The sequence below is a fragment of the Ceratotherium simum genome, chromosome 18 (assembly GCF_057802395.1).
Source record: "Ceratotherium simum simum isolate JZ-2026a chromosome 18, ASM5780239v1, whole genome shotgun sequence".
In the NCBI taxonomy this organism is placed as follows: domain Eukaryota; kingdom Metazoa; phylum Chordata; class Mammalia; order Perissodactyla; family Rhinocerotidae; genus Ceratotherium; species Ceratotherium simum.
Genome location: NC_141917.1, coordinates 29189494 through 29209731, shown reverse-complemented (window position 1 = coordinate 29209731; position 20238 = coordinate 29189494). Strand labels below are relative to the sequence as shown.

Below are 20238 nucleotides of genomic sequence, written 5' to 3'. Positions count from 1 at the left end.
GCTAATTTAATCATCTAATTGGCACCGTATTCTGAAGTATTTTATAGATCACTAACTATTTAAATACTTTGTGCTTACACACTAATCTACTTTACCTTGTCCAAAAGACATGTCTGTTTAGTATGTTTCTCGTTTCAAATTGCATGCACATGCATTAAAAAAGAAATAGGGAAGCAAAATAAATGAATCTGTTTAAAAAATATCTGTCTAACTCCCATAGCAGCGGTACCTTCCAGAGCCAAGAGAGACTCCTACATGTATTCACGTATCTTTCAGGTCCAGAGTGTATAGGTATTCTTCTTTGCTTAGGAATAGAAAGAGTCACACATAGACGTAGCATCCAAATTTTTCTTTTTTACATCTAAATTTCTAGCATTTCTAAAAGTCCAACATGACCTTTATCATTTCCTCTGAACTTTAGGCAAATGCAATAATCCATTCAAAATTTCACTGGTTCAAACCAAACATACAATTCTGGCATTTGGAAGGTAATTTTCAGGATAGCAAGAACAGACTCTTTCTTTTTTTGATATGACTGGCCATCCAGCAGGATGTTCAGAAACAAATTCTCTATCCTTTTTGATCAACCCTGAGTATCCAATTCTATAGAGATGAGAACATTTTCCCAGGTAGTAGTATTTTCAGTAAAATGATCTTTTTATAATACCACTTTGGTTTTCAGATGTTAGAAATAAGTCATTTATGTTCCTCAAGATGAAACCATAAATAAACTCTATTGAAACCATGAAGAGGCTCAAAGTATTTAAAAATTCTGGTAGATGTGTAAAATATTTCCACTGTCTCTATAGCTATGGTGCAAGCAAAGTGTTGTAAGACAATACTTTAAGTTTACACAGGAGTTGCTTATCTGAGGACCTTAGTGTGAAATGTGAAAACTATTTTAATATTTGACCTTGTTTCTTAAATGACCAACACATGTAGTGATATGATCTTCACATATAATGTAGTAGCAGAAACAGATAAACTTACAAATTTTGTTCATGGATCAAAAAGAAACTTTCAATTTGGCCTTAAGTTAGTTATCTAATGCAACCATCATTTAGAATTATCCAGGAAAAATAATTATATGCCAGGCCTAAAGGAACTCAGACCATAATCATAGTTTGGTAACACTTAGCAATAACTCTCAGAAAGATGACATTAAAATAACACCGTTGCTTAGAATTACACACTTCCACCCAAAGAATGTGAAAGAATGTATGAATATAGAAGTAGAATTAGAAAGTTACAGGAAAACCAATCTTCGGATTTTTACTTTGTATGTCCGGAAGATGCCAAATGCCTTTTGTGTTTGATGTAAAAACTGGTGACTGTTTTATTTTTAAATTTCAGTTTTTTAAAAATAATTTTTTGTTTTTGCTCTGATCAATAACAAAGTCAACATTTGTCACATTACTAATCACTTTCATAACGGCTATCTGAGTTTGATGAGCAATCCGAATTAGGTCTTGTGTCACCAGTTGAAGATGGTGTTCTTGTATTCCATAAATGGATAGCTTTCCTAGGGTCAAAGTTATTAATGTCTGGAGAATTCAGCTGAATTATCAGGAGATCTGTCATGCTATCAGCCTTGATCTTGGCATGCATTTGTGACTTAGTGCGTTTCATCTGACTAAAGCCACGTTCTGCCTCAGCTGAACTTGCAGGGAGTGTCAGCACTAGGTCGACTAGTGTCAAGATATTTGGATACTTGGGTAAGTAAACAGAATTCACAAAATCCCAGGTCAATTTGCGGATGTTCTGAAATCTAGGAGGGAAAATGAAAAATGTAAAAGATTGAGACAAGATCTTAGGTTTTACCCAAATATTTATAAATATCAACTAGTTTACTTATACTTACCTAGCATAAATCTCTAATTTCAACATGCTCCATTCAGTGTCCACTTCATCAATTTTCACATTGGCAGCTTCCAATACTGGTTCATAATGTGTAGTCAGGATGGATACCTCTTTTTCTCCAAATTCTGCAATCAATATAAAAGAGGAAAAGTCACATACATAAAAGGCACTCACACAGACAATCAACGAACAATAGATTTAAAGTCGGGACATATAGGTTACCTTGATTTATCTTTGTGGGCCACAGCTTAAAGCTTCCAATCATGGTTGCCTTCACCACATCTTGGCTGGTATCTCTGAAACAGCCTCGCAGCCTCTTGATAAGATGAGTTAAAATCGTGTTTCTCACGTCAGAAATGTTTCCCTTTCCTCTGAGGCAGTTACCATGAAAGTGTGTGACTGAATCTACCCTACGTTCTTTTGGCCCTGGTCTGGGGAGAAAAAAAATCCCCCAAATAAACAATTAAATGAAAAAGCACCTGGCAAATGGTTTCCCAAGTCGAACTGTCTAGTTTGCCAGACCCTGAGGTCATCCCCGACTCCTCACCTTGTTTGATACATTCTGAGCATTTCTAGTGTTGACTCTAAGGTGGCAAATATATCAGCAATCGAAGAATTTCTGTTCTGATTGACTCGGGACAGAATGCTAAGGACATTAATGACATCCACCAAGAAATGGATGAATTTAACAATGTCTGCTTGGAGAAGGAACTCTAGAAGTTCTTTCACTTTCTGATGAATGGTGTCACTTCTACTTTCATCTCTCTGTAACACAGGTTGAGAATAAAATTCTCAAAGTTATTATTTCAAATTGCTTATAAAAGTATTTTCTCTTATTCTTAAAAACTAAAATGGTATGGTATTTCAGAATTACTTACTGAATTCAGTTGCTGGAGAATTGCAGGATATCCCTTGAGAAAGTTCTCGAGGGCTGCCTGTAATCCCTGAAGCCACCTCCTGCCTCCTACCTGAGAAGGCATCACAGGTCGAAGGTGAAGGCCTTTGAAGGCAGTTATCAGAGAACTCTTATGAAGAGGAGAATTGTGATAGAAGTGATAAATGCTGCGAAGAAGGTCTCTGACATTGTTGTACAGGGGAATGCTCTGGAACACTGCCTTGTAAGATAGTTCAAGACGATGTGCAAAGCAATATACAGTCAGCACACATGGCTGGATTTCTCTTAAAAGCAGGGCCACTTCATTGTTTTCTCTTTCTGAGCCAGGGGCACCACCACTTCCAAAACCAACCAGTTTCTTTGCCCAGTCTTGGTTCGACAGCCTAAGGTGAAGATTTCTCTCTAGAGTTTTCTCAATGGCATTTTTCATTGCCAGAGGATCCTTCTTCTCTGCTGTCTCTACCCCAACAATCTGGCAATGCACTTTTCCTGCATGTGCAAACTGCACGTAGACAAGCTCAGCCTCCTCAGTTGAACTGTCTGTGATTCCATCACTGATGACAGAGAAAAATTTACTTTTTTCTAGTTTCTCTCTTAGATTTTTCCGTTCCACTTCAGCAATAAAATATGTAAATGTTCTTGCTGATTTGTTAGTTCTGAATACCGGGCCAATATCAACACCCTTCATGTCATCCAATTTGCACATCCAGATAAAATCTTTGAGGGGACGTCCAGTCTTGGCGATAGCGTGGCAGGATCTGAATAAGTTCTCTACTCTCCCCAGGGTTACTTTGCTCATGGTCCTCACCATCAGCTCCGTGGTGGCTCTGTTCACTGGAGAACCACTTGTTGCTTCCATTAATGAAGCCTTGGCATGAACCTCACTGAGATGATGTGCATTGAGAAATTCAGTCCTAAAGTTGTCAGTGCCATAAAAAAAACTCACTTGATTTCCCCTTGACTTCACTCCATGCTTACGACACAGGTTACAGAACATAAGATTTAGTATTTCATCATATACAAGCCAAGGGTATTTTTTTAGCCAAATTTTCAAAAATTGATTGTTCCTCTTTAGAAGGTAGTGGTCAAGCTTCCGTGGCCTTTTCCACTTTTTGGTGACTCGATTCACGTCGTCTGGAGGTTCCCTGCCTTTAAAATAACTCCACATTGTTACTTTAAGTAATCACCAATGTCTACTCTCAGTTTTGCTTAATCTCTGCCCCCTACATTTGCTCATTATTCCTGGAAAAAATTACAATGAGTGCTTATTACTTATCAGGCATTCTGGTTAGTGCTTTAAGCGGGTTATATCATTTAATCCTCATCATCCATTAACGCTATTTTACAGTTAAGAAAATGGACAAACGACTATCAACACCATTTTATGGATAAAAACCTAGGGCACAGAGAAGTTAATTAATTTGTCCAAGGTCACAGCGCTCGTTAAGTGGCAGAGTTGGGGATCACTGCCAGGCTGTCCTACTCCACAGCCCCCCACGTTTACACACTTCACTATTATGGGTTTCCCATAAGGGCAAAGGGTGCTATGGTCTTCTTCACTCTAGAATCCATTTCTCCATGCATAAGAGGGACACTGGTTTTTGCTGTCATTCCCTTCCCTTGGTGAGAAAAAAGAATAAGAAGACGCCCACGGCAGTGTGGCAACAGGATTTGCCTTGGACACCTCTTCCCTAGCGCCTCAGCCCCGCCTTCTCTGGCAGTGGTAGAGCCAACTTGTTACAAAAAGGGTGTCATGCTTTGGGACCCATTCCAGGGATTTTGTAAAGGAACCGTGCCTCATGCCTCATCTTTTTCTTTTCCTCAAAGGTCTAATTTCTGATACACATTGATTATTTGTCAGAGAGGGGAATATATATTTATGTGGATGAAAGGACAAAAAAATAAAAATGACACAAAACAAAGTCCTCAAATACCAGCTTTTCCCTGAAGGCAGAGAACCTAGACCACATATCTGTCTCTCTCCTACAACTTCTGCGACACTACTGATCATTAGATTGTATTGTCCTCTTTTATAGTATCACGAAAAACTGCAAAATGTGTTTGTGTGACTTACATTAAAGTACCTCATGTTGACATATACGCCCAGTGTTTCCTTTCGTTTCATGCTTTACAGTCCTAGGCTGACTCCTCAACTGGATTTTGAACTCTTCTGACAGAACCACACATTTTTTTTGTGCTCCATAATGTCAGGATGAGTACTAAGCACTTGGTAGATGTTTAAGAAAATAAATCTCCTTTCCTAGTTGAGTGTCGTGATCTCATATCTCTTAACATCTTTTAATTGAAAATCTTTGATATTAGTCAATCTGCCTGTCTTTCCTATCCTATTTGCATATAACTTCTATTTTGCCTTTTAATCAGTCTTTTTGCAGTGGTTAAAACAGAGCCCCCCCCTTTTCTTTCAAGTCCTAAGTATTACTATTTTCATTTAAAATGAGTCTCCTTGTAGCTGATACCTACTGCCTTCATTTTCTCACCTACACATTGGGTTACTCAGTCTCCCACACTAGGCCTTCAGTGTCATGCTGGTGCCTACTCTACACACATAAATCTTGGTGAATACATGAATGAATGCATGAAAAAAGAAGTCTCTTGTTGCTAAAGGAAGGGACTTTAACTTTCACTACTGATTTAGCTAGCTTTTACGTTTTTAGTTTTATGGACAGATTTTCCAGAAGGTGTTCTCTTGAATTCAGAGCACATACTTTCATTTGCCTAATGTAAATTCTCTGGCTTCATGAAAATATGTTCCCTCCTGAAGAAACACCTGAAACTCTGCCCACAGACAGTTTTATCAGGTCCAAAGGCTTCTAGATCTGCTACTGCATTTCCGTGATCTGAATCTGATCTAGTGGAAGGAGTTCACCCACTGAGAGAATCAGAAGCCATATGGGGGCTGCACTCCTTTTTGCCGTAATCCCTAGATTTCGCCACCTGGTGAGATATTCCTGCTAAGTATATCAGTCCTTCTCTATCACACCTTCTCTAAGAAATCTTTGTGTATTTCTTCATTTGTGTAAATATCAGACTAATTTAATCACTTCTCAGATCAAAATATGGGGCTTACTTACTTGCAAATATATAGTATCATATTTGTATAATTTTTCCAGAGACCTCAAGCCTGGAAAGACCCACAGAACCTTCTAGCTACTCCTCTCGGGCAACAACCCAGGGGCCCTACCACTGCCTCTTGGTTAGTTGAGGCTTTGTAGAGAGACAGAGTAGCATCCACTGCTCTCTCAGACAGAGTCTCATCCCCCCTCTAATCTATTCTCCAGGTCCCTTGGCTCTAAATGCCTTTGATAATCCTCTCCTGCATGTCCTTTGAGAGCCATTTGAGACCACAACTTGACCACAAGCTCTTTGGGGTCCTCACCTCCTGCCTCTCGTCCCAGTGGGTCTGTTTGCTGTTCCCTAAATACGTCATGCAACCTCAAAATTTTGATGTCTACTCTATTTTCCGCTGTGCGTGGAATACCCTTCACCTGCTTCTCTTCCCGGAAAATTCCGTCCAAAAGTCTCCTCTGCGCTAACCCCTATGGCGAGCCACACAGGCAGCAATAATTACTTCCTCCTTTGAATTCCTGTAAAAACCATTTAGCTGAATGATCAAGATAGCCACTACAGCCTAGAGTTCTGAACTTATGCTCTGTCTCTGAGACCCATCACTAAATTTAAGGGTCCCTAAGAGGGTAAGAGGGGCCCTTGTCAATTTTTAGAACAGTGTTCTAGGCCTTGAACAACTAAATGCTGCCTCTCTTGAAGAAGATGTGAGGGTACAGAATTTATTGGACTGTGTTCTCTCCAGACAGCCTCTCAGCAGAAGCCAAAATAGTTATGAACTGAATCTCTACAGGCATTACATGGAGTACTGGTGGGCTTACAAGGAAAAGGAGCTCTTATGGTTTAAATGGGGACGGAGGAATACTGCTAAAGTGTTCTAGTTTCAACAGACTCCAAATTGCTTCCACTGGAGAAAGGATGGCACTTGATCCATTGGCACTTGATGTCTGCAGACAAGATGTACCTACCCAGAGGTTCCTGTGGTACACAAAATGAGTGTCCTTGTCTTGGATGCTTACAGTCCTCAGGAGCCACACACATCATGGTTTAATTCTGCCAGGTGTTGTAATATTTTTCTGGCAGTGTTTTAAGGTAACGCTACAGTGCCTATTAGAGTATGTGCACCTTCAGGATACTGAGCTAACATTCTGGCTAATAACAAGAATAGTTGGTATCATTATTGTATACTGTTATACATTATATAATAATATGATATTACTGTAATTATATAATTAAATGATAATGGCTTATATTACACTTAAATTTGCACATTCTATGTGCCACTTTCTAAGTACTTTACATATATTAATTACTTTAATGCTCATAACAACCCCATGAAATATCCCATTTTACAGGTGAGGAAAGTGAGACAGAGAGGTTAAATAACTTGCCCAAGATCATACTATAGTCATTTGACAAGAGGTGGATTTGAAAAGAGCTGTCAGCCTCTTCCTACCCAGGGATGGGTCTTCTTCCCCATCCAGCCATGGGTAAGAAATGAATTAGCATGGAAATCCTAACATGAGGCCTGACACCATGCCAATATTGGCTATTGTTATAATTCAGAAAATACTCACTGAATCCCCTCTGGGCTGGGAGTATGCTCCTGTGAATGTTTCCTGGGACAATCAATGAAAAGAAGGTCTTGCTGATTCCTTGGCTGTCTCTTACTTAAGCTGCTTCTAAGATTCTAGAGTATGATCTTTGCTGGGTGGCAAGAAAAATGCTGGCATGATAAGTTGTTTCATTGCATTTTGCATGATCTTGTATGATTATCATGCACAAGGTCATTTTTTTCCCAGTATATTTGTGACAATCATATCAACAAATGGTATTTTATGTCTAATTACTACCTTCACCAAAGGAGATTTATAATCATTACAGGTGGCAGAATTTGACCAGAAAAGGAGTGTTGAATATAAGCATTACAGTACATGATGCATTTTCAATTTTACATTATCTTCAATACGGACTATTTTAATGAAGACTTTTAATTTTCAAGTGGTTAACCAATACTCAACAGAAAACTCCTTAAGTTTTAGTTCTTTCCTTTTATATCCTAATACTAGCTACTCACAATTATTTAAAGTATTCAGTCACTTGTTTTGATCAAAGATTATCCATTTCCCTCAATTTTATTTAAGTAGGTAATTAAAAGTTATAAAGTGTAACTTAATGACATCAACCCTCCTTGTAAATTTGCTACAAAATCTTACTCTGGGCCTAGTAACATAATGACTGTTATGTGCAAATATGTATGTTTTTGTCCTAGAAAAAAATCCATGTGTTCATTATATTTTAATATATTTTAGTGAGCTTGAAAGTTGCGTCTTAGATATCATAGGTTGCATGGGCATGTATGAAATAATACAGGAAATGCTATTTCTTGGCTTAGAAAATTTTCAAGCAATTTCAAATTTAGAAAGGAAGTTCTGTATGATCACACATTTAGAATTGTGCCACTTTCAGCCAGTGGTTCCAGACTTTCAAAACTGTTATCACCTCAACTAAGATCACCTTTTGAAATTGTAGAGTTCTAGGGTAAATACAATGGAAGATATCATAAAATATTCTTTTCCGGTTCTTGGAGGGAATATGACAAAAGACTTCATTTAAAAGATGGATGGGCATGTATCAGTTAAAGCAGTGATCAACAATCGCAGAACTGAGGAAGAAAGACTAAAGTCAGAGGATGCTTTTTGGGGCCAGATGAGAAAAGTGGTAATTATCGGACTTCCTCAGGGAGGGGCAATGTCAACATTTGCAGTCTGACTTCGAAGATGTCATCAGAGAACCTCTAATTCTGTGACTCTGAGATGCAGACAATAGAATGATTATTACTTTTTCCTTCCCGTTATAACATTAGCAAAAATAATAACAATGAATATTACTTCTATTGCAAAATCTGACAGTGTGCTAAGTATTTTACATATACTTAAAAAGCAACATATGCAATAGATATTTTTTATATGGTATAATTGAGCTAATAAAGAAAAGGGTTTAAACCGTTTGCTCATAGACCATCATTCATTTTGAACCATCAAGATTCCCAAATCCCATAGTATTACACAGCTTTGTAAATTCTGCAGTAATTACAATCATTATTCTTTTTTTTTTTTTTAATTTTTTGTTTATTGCAGTAACATTGGTTTATAACATTGTAAAAATTTCAGGTGTACATCATTGTACTTCTATTTCTGCACAGATTACATCATGTTCACCACCAAAAAACTAATTACAACCCGTCACCACACAATCACACAACCACACAATCATTATTCTTAACCCTGGGTTCATTCACCAGCTTGGGTAGGTGGAGGTGGTTCCCCAGGCAGTAAAGCCCTCCCCATCTGTTTGCCTGCGGTTCATGCAGTTGGGGAAGGAGAAGCAGAGCTGTCTCCTGACCTTTCCCCGAACATCCATCCTCACGCCTCATAGCTGTACATTTTCTAGTGGCAGTCCCCCCAACTTTAAATATCCTCTGTATCCTTGCCGTCCAATCACTCTTTACTTCCTTCAAGTCCTCCCTCCAAGATATCATGTATAGAATTTTCCGTGACCAACCTCATGGCACACTTTCTCTCTTTTGCTTTGCATTCTCAAGTACGTTTATAAAGTTCATGTTCTGTTCCAGAAAGAACCTAAATAGAAGTTTATATTTTCTTCCTCTTTCCTTGCCTTTTCAAATTACACTCTAATTCCCTAGGGCAAATGGTTTTCCTTTTACATCTATATAGTTTTTTTTTTACTATAACTGTCTTCCCTCTTCTCTCTCTGCCTTCCTCCCTTTCTTTCTTCTCCCTTCCTTCCTCTTTTTAACATACTCTGAAAATTGATCAATGTATCAGTTGACATCTTTTAGTCCCAAGGGTTTCTAGAGTTAATCTTCTAAGACATACACCTGTCAAGCTATAGCTGCTCTTTGTTATTTATTTTTGAACTTTTAGTTGAAATGCAAACTCTGGTTTTAAGATTGGATCCAAAAATGCATTATGGTTATTATCATGAACACTAAGGTCCCTTCTGAAAGGGATTATGAATGATTGATCATTTTCAAAATCCACTTCCACCTACTTATATGCCCCAAAACACTTTCAGTTTTGACCTGCTAATTGGGTGATTTCCTTTCAGTCACCCTAGTATAGGATTAAGGCAAATTATATTTCATATTTAGAATCTTTTTACACGTATCTTTTATCTTATATGAAAAAAATAGCGTGGCTAAAATGAAGAGCAAAAGCAACTTTGAAGACGGAAGTATGTAGTAAACAGGCATCGGGAAGCCACATAGTGGGGAAGGGAACAGAATCTGCCTGACTGCAGGATTGAAGGGATTTCATGGGCTGGCTTTAGGAAATTGGGAATTGTTTGTCCTTGCTGATGGCCACAGTTCCTTCCTGACCAACCTGAGTCGGTGTCCATCCACAGCTGTAGTGTGTGCCTTCTCACCGTGGAGGTGTAAACCCACTCAAGCTGACTAGATGAGCTGGCACATGCCAGGGTAGGTTCACCCAGGAACACATGGTTACACCTACTTCATCCATTGGGCTTAGCAAGGAAGTCTCCGGACTTAAAGTAATGCTCTTTTGACTAATGAGCTTTCATGTGGGTCTCTGGAAATACTGGAATTTGAAAAACAAATAAGAGCCAGCCCTCATGGCCTAGTGGTTAAAGTTCAGCATGCTCCGATTTGGTGGTCTGGGTTCGGTTCCTGGGTGCGGAAACACACCACTCGTCTGTCAGTAGCAATGCTGTGGCAGTGGCTCACATAGATGAACTAGAAGGACTTACATCTAGAATATACAACTATGTACTGGAGCTTTGGGGAGGAAAAAGGAAAAAGAGAGGAAGATTGGCGATGTTAAGATGTTAGCTCGGGGCGAATCTTTCCCAGCAATAAATAAATAAACAAAATATAACCACTATATATATGGTTTTATATATATATATATATAAAATATAACCATTATATATATAATAATCAATATATTATATATTGCACTTTCAGAGTGGAATTGTGTTAGTACTAGACTGAAGTCAGTTGACTATTCTCTAGAGAAAAATAATGATTTTGCACTAAGTAGGAGATGTTGGAAGGTAAAATAAACTTGTTTATGAGAGGCAATTTAGTTCACTGAGAAGGGGCAAGAGCTCTGAATACCAAGAGTCCTGAATGATACACGACCACAGGCAAATTCTTAACTGCTCTGTGACTCAGTATCCCACTATAAAATGGAGATGATAATCCTACATGATCTGTCTGATTACTTGTTCTGTCAATTGATGGAATTCATTGAAAAATATCTAGAAACAGAAGGAGATTGAACCAAAAAAACAAAAAAGCCTGTGTAGATGCTATAGAGTCATAATGATAAAATGTAAAAGAAACAAAGAATTTGTGTGCAGAAAATAACATGTATATATACATGTAAACAGATTAATCAATTAAGCAAATATTTGTTAATGGCTTATTTGGTTCTCCTCTTGGTCTAGGGAAATATTGAGGTAAAAGGCACATATGCAGGGAAATTCTGTACTCCCTGCTCTCCCTTCACAGACTAGTAGGGGAGACAGAAACATGAACTCATAATCCCAGTATAAAACTTAAAACAGAAGCATGCGCAAAGGCTGTCTCTCAATTGCCAAATGGAGTGATACTCAAATTCACCAACTTGCCAGCCAGGGGCAGGGGAGGACAGGAGAGAACGACCAGGACTGAGGATCACCACACTGCCAAAGTATTAGCCACCGTTTTTCTCCTGTTTGTTTGATTCAGATCTGTGTTGTATGAAGCAAACAAGAGAGAAACCAGAGCAAAGCCAGGGCTTGTTTTCACGCCACGCAATCTGAGAGGGCTAGTTTTACTTGTGGGCAACTGATTGGCATCCTGGTTAATCTTAATCTTTTTTGTACTCTTTTTGTAATCATTATTTTTCCTACCTTTAGGTGCTATATCTAAGAACTGATCTCGAAGATTGTCAAGCTGTTCAATGGTCAGGGTGCCATTTTCTTCCTTTTCTACAGGTGGAGGACGCATAGGAGGAGGGGGATCTGGAAAGACTTTTACATCGCCATTAATGAAGAAGTCTTCTTGGTTTAAATAAAGCTCGTTCTGAATTTTTGTAGATGTTTCAATGTGATAGCGAGCTACCTCGGTTAATTTTTCCACACTGAAAGTGGAAAAATAAATAGAGTTATCCCCAGTAAAGATACTATTAGAACAATAGGGTTTGCTTATTAGAAAAACACACAAAATTAACACTTTATATAGATAAGTTAAACAATACAATCTTTATGTTTAAAAATTCTAATTTCTCCTTAAATCCATTTGGTAAAAAGGCAGCGTATAAATAAATAAATGTAAATTGGAAACAAAGTATATGCTCGTTACAGAGCTAATAGTCACAAATTTTATATAAAGCTGAACAAAAAGAGACTCCTTAAATATGGTTTTATTAGTATAGAATATATTTTACTACGCAAGCAAGATTATGTCAAGTGATATATTTCATTCTAAGTATGAACCAGAATAAAGTTATATGGCAGAAAAACCTTTAAAACATGACTGTTAGAATAACACATTTATTTGGAATTAGGATAAATTATAAAGTGAATCAAATTGGTTAAGGGATTTCTAGAAGAGTGTCTTTTCTCTAACTTTGATATCAAGGAGTTTGACATTATACTAGAGTTGACAGAATGGCCTCTGATGATATAACCCATTGACAGTGCTTTGCTATCTTCATGAAGAATAACCATTCCTGGCTAAATCTGTAATATCAGCAGCAACAGTTAGGAGCCCCTGTGGTGCAGTGGAAAGAAAGGGCACTGGAAGCTGAGATCTCACTTCAGGGCACCGTCTGGCCATGGGTCCTTGGGTAAGTTACTTAAGCTCCCTGAGCTTCCTTATCTTTGCAATGGAGCCAATAACACATAATTCCATACCTTTTGGTTATTAATGCACAATCACATAGGGCATGGATTTAAGCTGTACTGGGGATTATAGTTATGACCCTAATTAAAGGTCATTTTCAAGGCCAAGGAAGTTTTGTTCATGAGTAAGTACAATATCACCGTATTACAGAGAGGATCTTGTTTATATCTCGCAATGAAGATTGAACACGACAGAAAAATGCATATTTAATATGCTCAACTGAGGAACACCAAAATATTCGTATACTGAAAAATTTTAAAAATAGTTGCTTTCTTTAAAAAGACACCCTTGAATTCAACTCTAGCATGCTGTATTTGTGAGTGTCCATATAGTATGGATTATTTAATTAGTTTATGCTTGATGGTGTTTGTGTGCTGCTGGGCAGAGAAGAAGGACACTGGATAGCTACTGAATTTGCAATTACAATGGACTCCAAATGCAGAGTGGGACCCAGCCATAACCAGGATATCAAAATAAGTGCGCCATCTAGTGGAAGGTTACCAAGTGTAATTTTCTCAAGAACGGGGGAAAAACATGCCAGGAAAATGAAAAGCGGGATTTGAAGTTCATCAAAGGGATCTGATAGATCTTTTTTTTTTTTTTTAATCACTGGAGAATTTTTGCAAAACAGAAAGCATAGCTGAACAGTCCTAGGTTTTAACTTCTTGTGGCCACATTCAGAGGTCAGAGATATATTTATATGTATATACACACAATATAAATCTGAGAAATATGAGTACATCTGATAAAAACAAGAAGCACTTACACTTGATGCCCACATGGATGGGAGCTGTGAATCCCAATGAAGAAGATGTTTTCATTCTTGTAAGTGGCAGGCAGAGAACAGAACTGACGGTCACTGCTCTATGATCCTGAAGAATAACTGACTTGGCTATCCAGTAGTAAAATTGTTTTAAGTACTACCGCAGTAAGGTTATCAGGCTGACAGTGTGTGTTTTGTGTGTGTGTGTGTTGTGTGTTTTACTATAGAGCAACAGATACAAACAACTAGGCTGAAGATTTTACAACAGAACTTTCATTATGAGACAAGGATTAGAGTGAACAACCCATAACAACCGCCTTTTAGATGGCAGTGGTCGCTTCTAAGAATACTTGCCATTTGTATTCTATGTACACAGAAACTTCTAAATTTTCAGTCAGTGTTTCTTGCAAACTGTAGTGTATCACAGAATCTAAATCTAGTAGAAACCTCTGAAATAGCCTGGTTGGCGTGTTTCCTTTACAGATGAAGCCCATGGGGCCCAAAGTGACTGGGCCTGCTGCTAATTTGTGGACGATGAGGGAGTCCCTATCTCCTGACTCTCAGGTGAGGGCTTTTTCTGCTCTGTTGAGCTGCGTTTTTCCACCTTTTAGGGGAAAATTAAGAGGATGAGATTCACCACCCCTCACTAGCAATGAGAGTCTGGAAAGCCTTTGGAACACAACAGAAAAGAAGTGGATATTACCCTCACAAGGGAATCAGCCTAACTGGTCATACATTCCAGTAAATGACTTCTCCATCTCCTGTTAATTGGCCCTGACTAATAATAAGTCTGGCATTAGAAAGATATGAAACATTATCTTACTTCTGAAAAATATTTAAAATTGCCTATAATCTTACCTTGCAAACTAAGTTCCTCATTGAGCAGTGTGAAAACCAAACTCATAAATAATGTGCACAACTGGATATTGCAATAGAACCCTTTGATACATGATTTATTGTTTGAAAAGAGTCAATACAAATGTATATGTGATTTCCTAAAAGGTCAAAATTTCTATTTGGAAATGTAATTTACATTTGTAGACACCTTAAAAATCTGTTAATTTTGGTCTTCAGGAATTAACAAAGTGTATTTTTAAAAAGTCGTGCAGTACTTTACCTGGCCATCTCTCTCAAATACCTCTCCCCAAGCCACTTTTCCATGAGTTTATATACATCAACGGCCTTTATTACTAAATCTTCAAGGAAAGCCAACGCTTTTGTCTTTATCAGTTCAAGTCGGAACTGTGTGGCCACCTCTATTTAAAAAGAGAAATGAGGATTTTTTAATGTATTATATGTACATGCGTTTTCTGATGAACTGAGTTCAACTTTAAACCAATTACGCTTCAATTTAGGCACACCTTTAATAACCAATATAGATACGTAATATCTATCTCATTGAGAAGAAAAAAGGTCATGTGTGGTAGAATCATTTGACAGTTTATTTAAACAAAAAATGTAATTGAGCTTTACATTTCTTGCACTTCATAGCAATATACTCTTTGATAAATTGGAATGGGAAAACACAAATAGATAATTTCTAAATTTCCAAAAGGGAGAGGCACAAAGTCTCTTGATGATCTTCCTTCTTGAGAACCTTGGGATGGCAATGCCATTGTTTCCCCAGCACTGGGAGAAGTATGGTGAAGCCTACGTGTCCCAGGCTTATTGCTGTCCCTGGCACACACTAAGGTCTGTGGATTTTACCTCTAAACACTCTTTCCACTCTTCCTTCTTTCGTTTTTCCACTGCTACTGGCCTAGTTTGGGCACTGATTATCTCTCACCTAAACTACTGCAATCGCCTCATTCCTGCTTTCTCTAAGTTCCTTGGCCCACCTCAAATCCAAATCCACCTCCACACTCCCCAGAGTAATCTGCCTCACCTGCACATGCGATCACAGTCTCTCTTCTGCACAGAATTCTTCACTAGCTCCCAGTTGCCATAAGAGAAAAGGTAATTTTCTTGGCAGGGCCTGTATAACCCTCCATGATGTGGCCTCCCCATCTCCCTAGTCACTCCTTCCCAGAATATGCCTCAGACTCCCAACTACTCACCACAGGTTACCTAGTTATCCTCTCCCATTCCCACCTTGATGTGTCCCCTGGGCGAATTTCTCCACATTCTTCCAGTTATTAATTCATCCACTAGGAAGTCTTTCTTGACTCCCCCCAGGCCCCCTGTGTCCCATATGCCCATTCCAATATCACAACGTATTATAAGAGACTGTCTGCATTTCTCTTACCCTAGATTGAGTTTTATGTTTGTTTGTGTTGTGTTTGTGTATATATGCGTGTGTTTCCCACAACTACTACAGGACCTGGCACATAGTGGAAACTCAGTAAGTGTTTATTGTATGAATGAGTGAATTCAGCCACACTAGGGATCCTGTATTGAATGAACTGAAAGATGAAATATACTGGAAACTACTGGAAACAGATGTGGGGACAGGCACTGGCAGAGAAGCATGTGTCCTGACTTTCCTGATGCCATAGATCTTCCTGTGTTAAACTTCCCTCAGATTTTACTCTTGGGATTACGGAAGCAGGTGGTAGTAGGATGGGGGGAGGGGAGAAGGGGAGAGAAGCAAAGGACGGAAAGCATCCTTAACAGCTAATGGTCATTGAGTAGTTAATGTGTCCCAGCTTAACCAATGCTGCATTTTTATGGTTTTGTCATCTAGTATATTGACCATGATTTCTTTCCAGTTAGGATGCTTTTGCTCTGTTTCCTAACCTTTTCAAATTCCATTTTGAATTGCATTAAAAGACAAGAGCTTTTAGGAAGAGCTAGAAGGAGAACATGTCTTGTAGAGTCATTACTATCTACAGAGAAGGAGGACCTGGAACATTATTGATCCACGACTGGTTCTTCTATGGCCTCTGCTCCCAAGAACTCACTTTCAGGGACTGTAACCCTTTAGTCAGGGTTTATTTGCCTAAGGAGAAGACTAAATTATTCTTATTATAATATAAAACCACTTACATAGGTAGCCCCAAGCCTTCTTTCAACCTATAAAATCACACCAACTCTAAAATATTCTTTTTGTTTCTGTTCTTTGAGATTTTAATTACTGCTCGCACTTTCCCAACACTTCCCAAATTCTCCTTGTCTCTTTTTGAGATCCCAGTAGACAATTATACAACAGTCAAATACGGTCTTCATACGGTCACATGAAAACAACCAACTGAATGCTGTACTTTTCAATCAGTTTACTTTGTGTTCTCACAGACACAGTTTGAGCCATTTGTGGGCTGTTTTCCTACTGGTTTATTATCTACTGAGAAGTATCACCTTAGTTCTTTTCAATTTCTACCTTCCAATTGCAGGGCAGCAAGATGTTCTTCCTTTATTTTGAGCCTCAGTTTGTTTCTCTTTTCCATTTCGGCCATCTCCTCTGCTGTTACTATTACAGGAGACGCTTCTGCTATAGGTGGTGATTTTCCTGAAAGGGCAATGAAACATCCTGAGTAAACTGTCAACATACAAGTATATATACACGAGGCTTGGGCAAAATGAGTACAAAGTGAAACGTGTGGAGCTGTAACCACCCCTCATTCTCAGTGCTTTGTCTTAACTCTACTCGTGGCTGCTTCAATGTACTCCATCTGGAAAGTGTCTCCCTATCCTCTCACATGGAGTGAGGTGACCTTGCTCTCAAGGGACTTGGATCTCCCCTACCAAAGAACGATGGTTGGTCAAGTGACTGTCTCTGCTGCTAGACTACAGTTCTGTTAGGGTAGGGACCATGAGTTTGCTTTTTTCAAATTCACCATTGTGTCCTCAGCACTCATCACAATGAATTTCACATAGCAGGTGCCTAACAAACACTATGAGCAATTGATTAGCGGAGTGACTTTTGCTCACGTGCTTTCATCCCTTCCTCTCCTGCCTCAAGTGACTTCAAAAATGTACAAGTGGAAACATTCAGGGGGAGGGTCATGTGTGTGCCAGAGCTCATTCCTTAGGTTAACTGGAGGTCTCTTCTGAGCTGAGATTTCTTTCCTCTACTTTCTGTCATGCCTCTGAGGCAGAGATTTAGGGAAGAGGCCTCCAGGACAGGACTTGCTTGAATTAAATCTGAAAATTGAATTAAACCTGAAACTTACATACATATAATTAGCATTTAACTTTCTCCTGGTAACGGCAGCAAGTGTCAGCCCCGTGGCACACACTTTTCGGATTACACAGTGTCATCTTGGAGTTATTTTAACATGTTAAAAACTGTCTTTGGGGTTTATTTTACCCTGGATACACTCGGCTATTTGGATAAACAAGTTAGGGGGGTTTGGTTGCAGTATGATTTGCTAGCTAACACTTCAGCTCCCAGAAACTTGGATCTCTAAGTTAAAGAGAGGGTTCTGGATGCTAAAACCATGAATACCTTTTGCTTTTTTGTCCTCCTTTGTTTTCTTGGGTGGCTCATTTTTTACTTTTTTATTTGCAGTCGTCTGAGGAGATTTTTCTTTTGTGTCTGCTGGCTGGTTTTCTTTTTCTTCTTCCATGAGCCTCTGATGAATTTCGGCAGCCACCTGGTTGCATAAGAGCACTATTTCAGTTAATACATTTATGAAATATGATAATCATTTGGCTTGAGTCATCATCCATTTCCAGTGAAACCTCCTTCCACTGCAAACAACCATGCCACGTACTCAGTCTTCACAGAACACGCAATTGGCTGTTTTCCTGAAATGGAAACCTGGCCCTGTCCCAAGATGTGGCTTCCCTGCTGTCATCTGTGTGAAGGCTGCACACTTTCTTAAGCCCTGCCTGTAGTGCATCCTTATATTTCTACATTGCCACCTCCAGACTGTGATAAATCCATGGTTATGCAAAAATTCCTTTCTTTTAAATCTCAAACTCTGTGGACTTATCATCTACCTTTCTTCCAAGTTCCTGCTATCTCTTGGCCCCTGATCTGGGGCATTCCCCTATATCAGTGTTTCTCAATTTTTTTTATTTTATTTACTCCTTACAGAGATTTTAAGACAGTTTCTTCTAATTACACCCCCCGCATGAAATTTTAATGCTGCAGAAGTGTATTTGTCTTTGTATTTTATGTATGTCTATACTTTACACATAAAATGAGTAAGAATTTTTCATGTCCCTAGACAATTTTTGGGAATGCATGCCCTAGATTAATGGGGTTCATGGACACTTGAGCCCTGGGCTTCCATTCTACTTTAAGACTAGATATCATGCCAAGAAAGTGCAGTGCTCATGCGGATGACCTGTCCCACAGGCTAACCCCGTCATTGGTTCTTGGCTTCCTCTACTCGAGAGACTCGCAGCTTCTCTCCATCTCAGCAACCCCCTCCTTTCACTCCCACAACTGCCTCGGGTTGAGAGATTAGTTGTGTGGTCACCCATAATGGCTGATGAATGGGGAGGGGTGGGGCGCTGCAGGGACCCCTCCTTGTCTCCTCTGAGGCTGGCTCTGTGCTTCGGGTAGCAGAACAGCCTTGTCTTGGGGCTTGTGCAGCTGGGTGGTGCCTGCAGTTAGAAAGACTGGACCTTCTGAAATAAGTCCAACTGCCCTTGGAGAAGTGAAGGGCATTTGTGAGTACAACCCTGAGAAACGAGAGCTGAGAAAAGACTCCCAAAAGGAAGAAAGAAAACCTGCACACACCGTGGAGGCAGTAGCAACATATGGTTGAAAACTTTAAAATCTCAATAGGGCAACTGGTGAGGAACTGGGGTTCCATGGGAGTCTATTAATTAAAGTGCTTACTGTGTCCAAGCCTGATGTTTATTTCTGGGGAGAAGTGGGTGAGCGGCTAGGAGTAGGAAGAGGAATTTTGATGGAGGTAAATAGAAAGATGAATAAGGCACAGTCTCTGCCCTCAAAGAAGCTTAGTCTCGTGGGAGAGATAGACCAGCCAATTCCTGCCCTCTCCAAATTCCTGCTACACTTCATACCCAGTGGCTCAGCATGAAACTGTCCCCAACTGTTCTATGAGTGGTAAGGCTTGTCCCACCCTCCAAATGGCTTTAATGCTCCTGAGATCTGGGCCAGTCCTCCTTCTTGGTATTCTCCAGAGCTTTTAGTGCCTGTGCTACACACATAGGAGATGCCCAGGAAATGCCTATTAATTGATGGAATTTCCTTTAAAATAATCATATGCTATAGAATACATCCACAGCTTCTTCAATACTAGCAGAACCTTATAGAGATACAGACAAGTTTCAGAAAGCAAGCCGGTTCTTTTCTAATCAGATGCTCTTTTGATAAAAATGGATTTCGTGATATATACAGTACTTTGAAACTCTTGGTAAAGCTGAAAGCAGACTTGTTAACATTCTCCCCTAAATTGCAAGCAATTCAGTTTTTAATCTGTTCTTGCAAAGCACGGTAAGTTAGCAATTTCCTTTAAAATTGGATTTTTCTCTTTTGTAAACAACCTTGTGATGATGATGGTGGTGATGATGATGATGATGATAATTATCATCATCTCCATTTTTCTGTTTCACTTCCCTCAAAGGCCTCTGGCTCTCTTTCAAAAATTAACATAATTTACAATACATTTAGCAATCTAGCTTGTGAGGCTGAAGAAACTGTAGAAATAATGCCTTGACATTGTGGGCATGAAATATGACTTGTTTCTTTGAAATCATTGCATACCTGCTAATTAGAAGAAAGTTTTGCTAAAAAATTAACATAGCATACTAAATAGTTGCTCTTGGTAAAACTGCTATGTAGAA

General features: G+C 39.0%; 1 protein-coding gene across 1 annotated transcript in view; it reads right to left on the bottom strand.

Moving 5' to 3' along the window:
* The window catches only part of SPEF2 (sperm flagellar and cilia associated 2), a 181751-nt gene that overhangs the window by 26616 nt on the left and 134897 nt on the right, over nucleotides 1–20238 (bottom strand). The window contains exons 27-30 of the mRNA XM_004422725.3: nucleotides 17921–18068; nucleotides 16853–16981; nucleotides 14654–14792; nucleotides 11780–12009 (exon numbers count right to left, since the gene is read on the bottom strand). Coding sequence (XP_004422782.1) covers nucleotides 11780–12009; nucleotides 14654–14792; nucleotides 16853–16981; nucleotides 17921–18068 — 646 coding nt within the window. The remainder of the gene's footprint in view (nucleotides 1–11779; nucleotides 12010–14653; nucleotides 14793–16852; nucleotides 16982–17920; nucleotides 18069–20238) is intronic.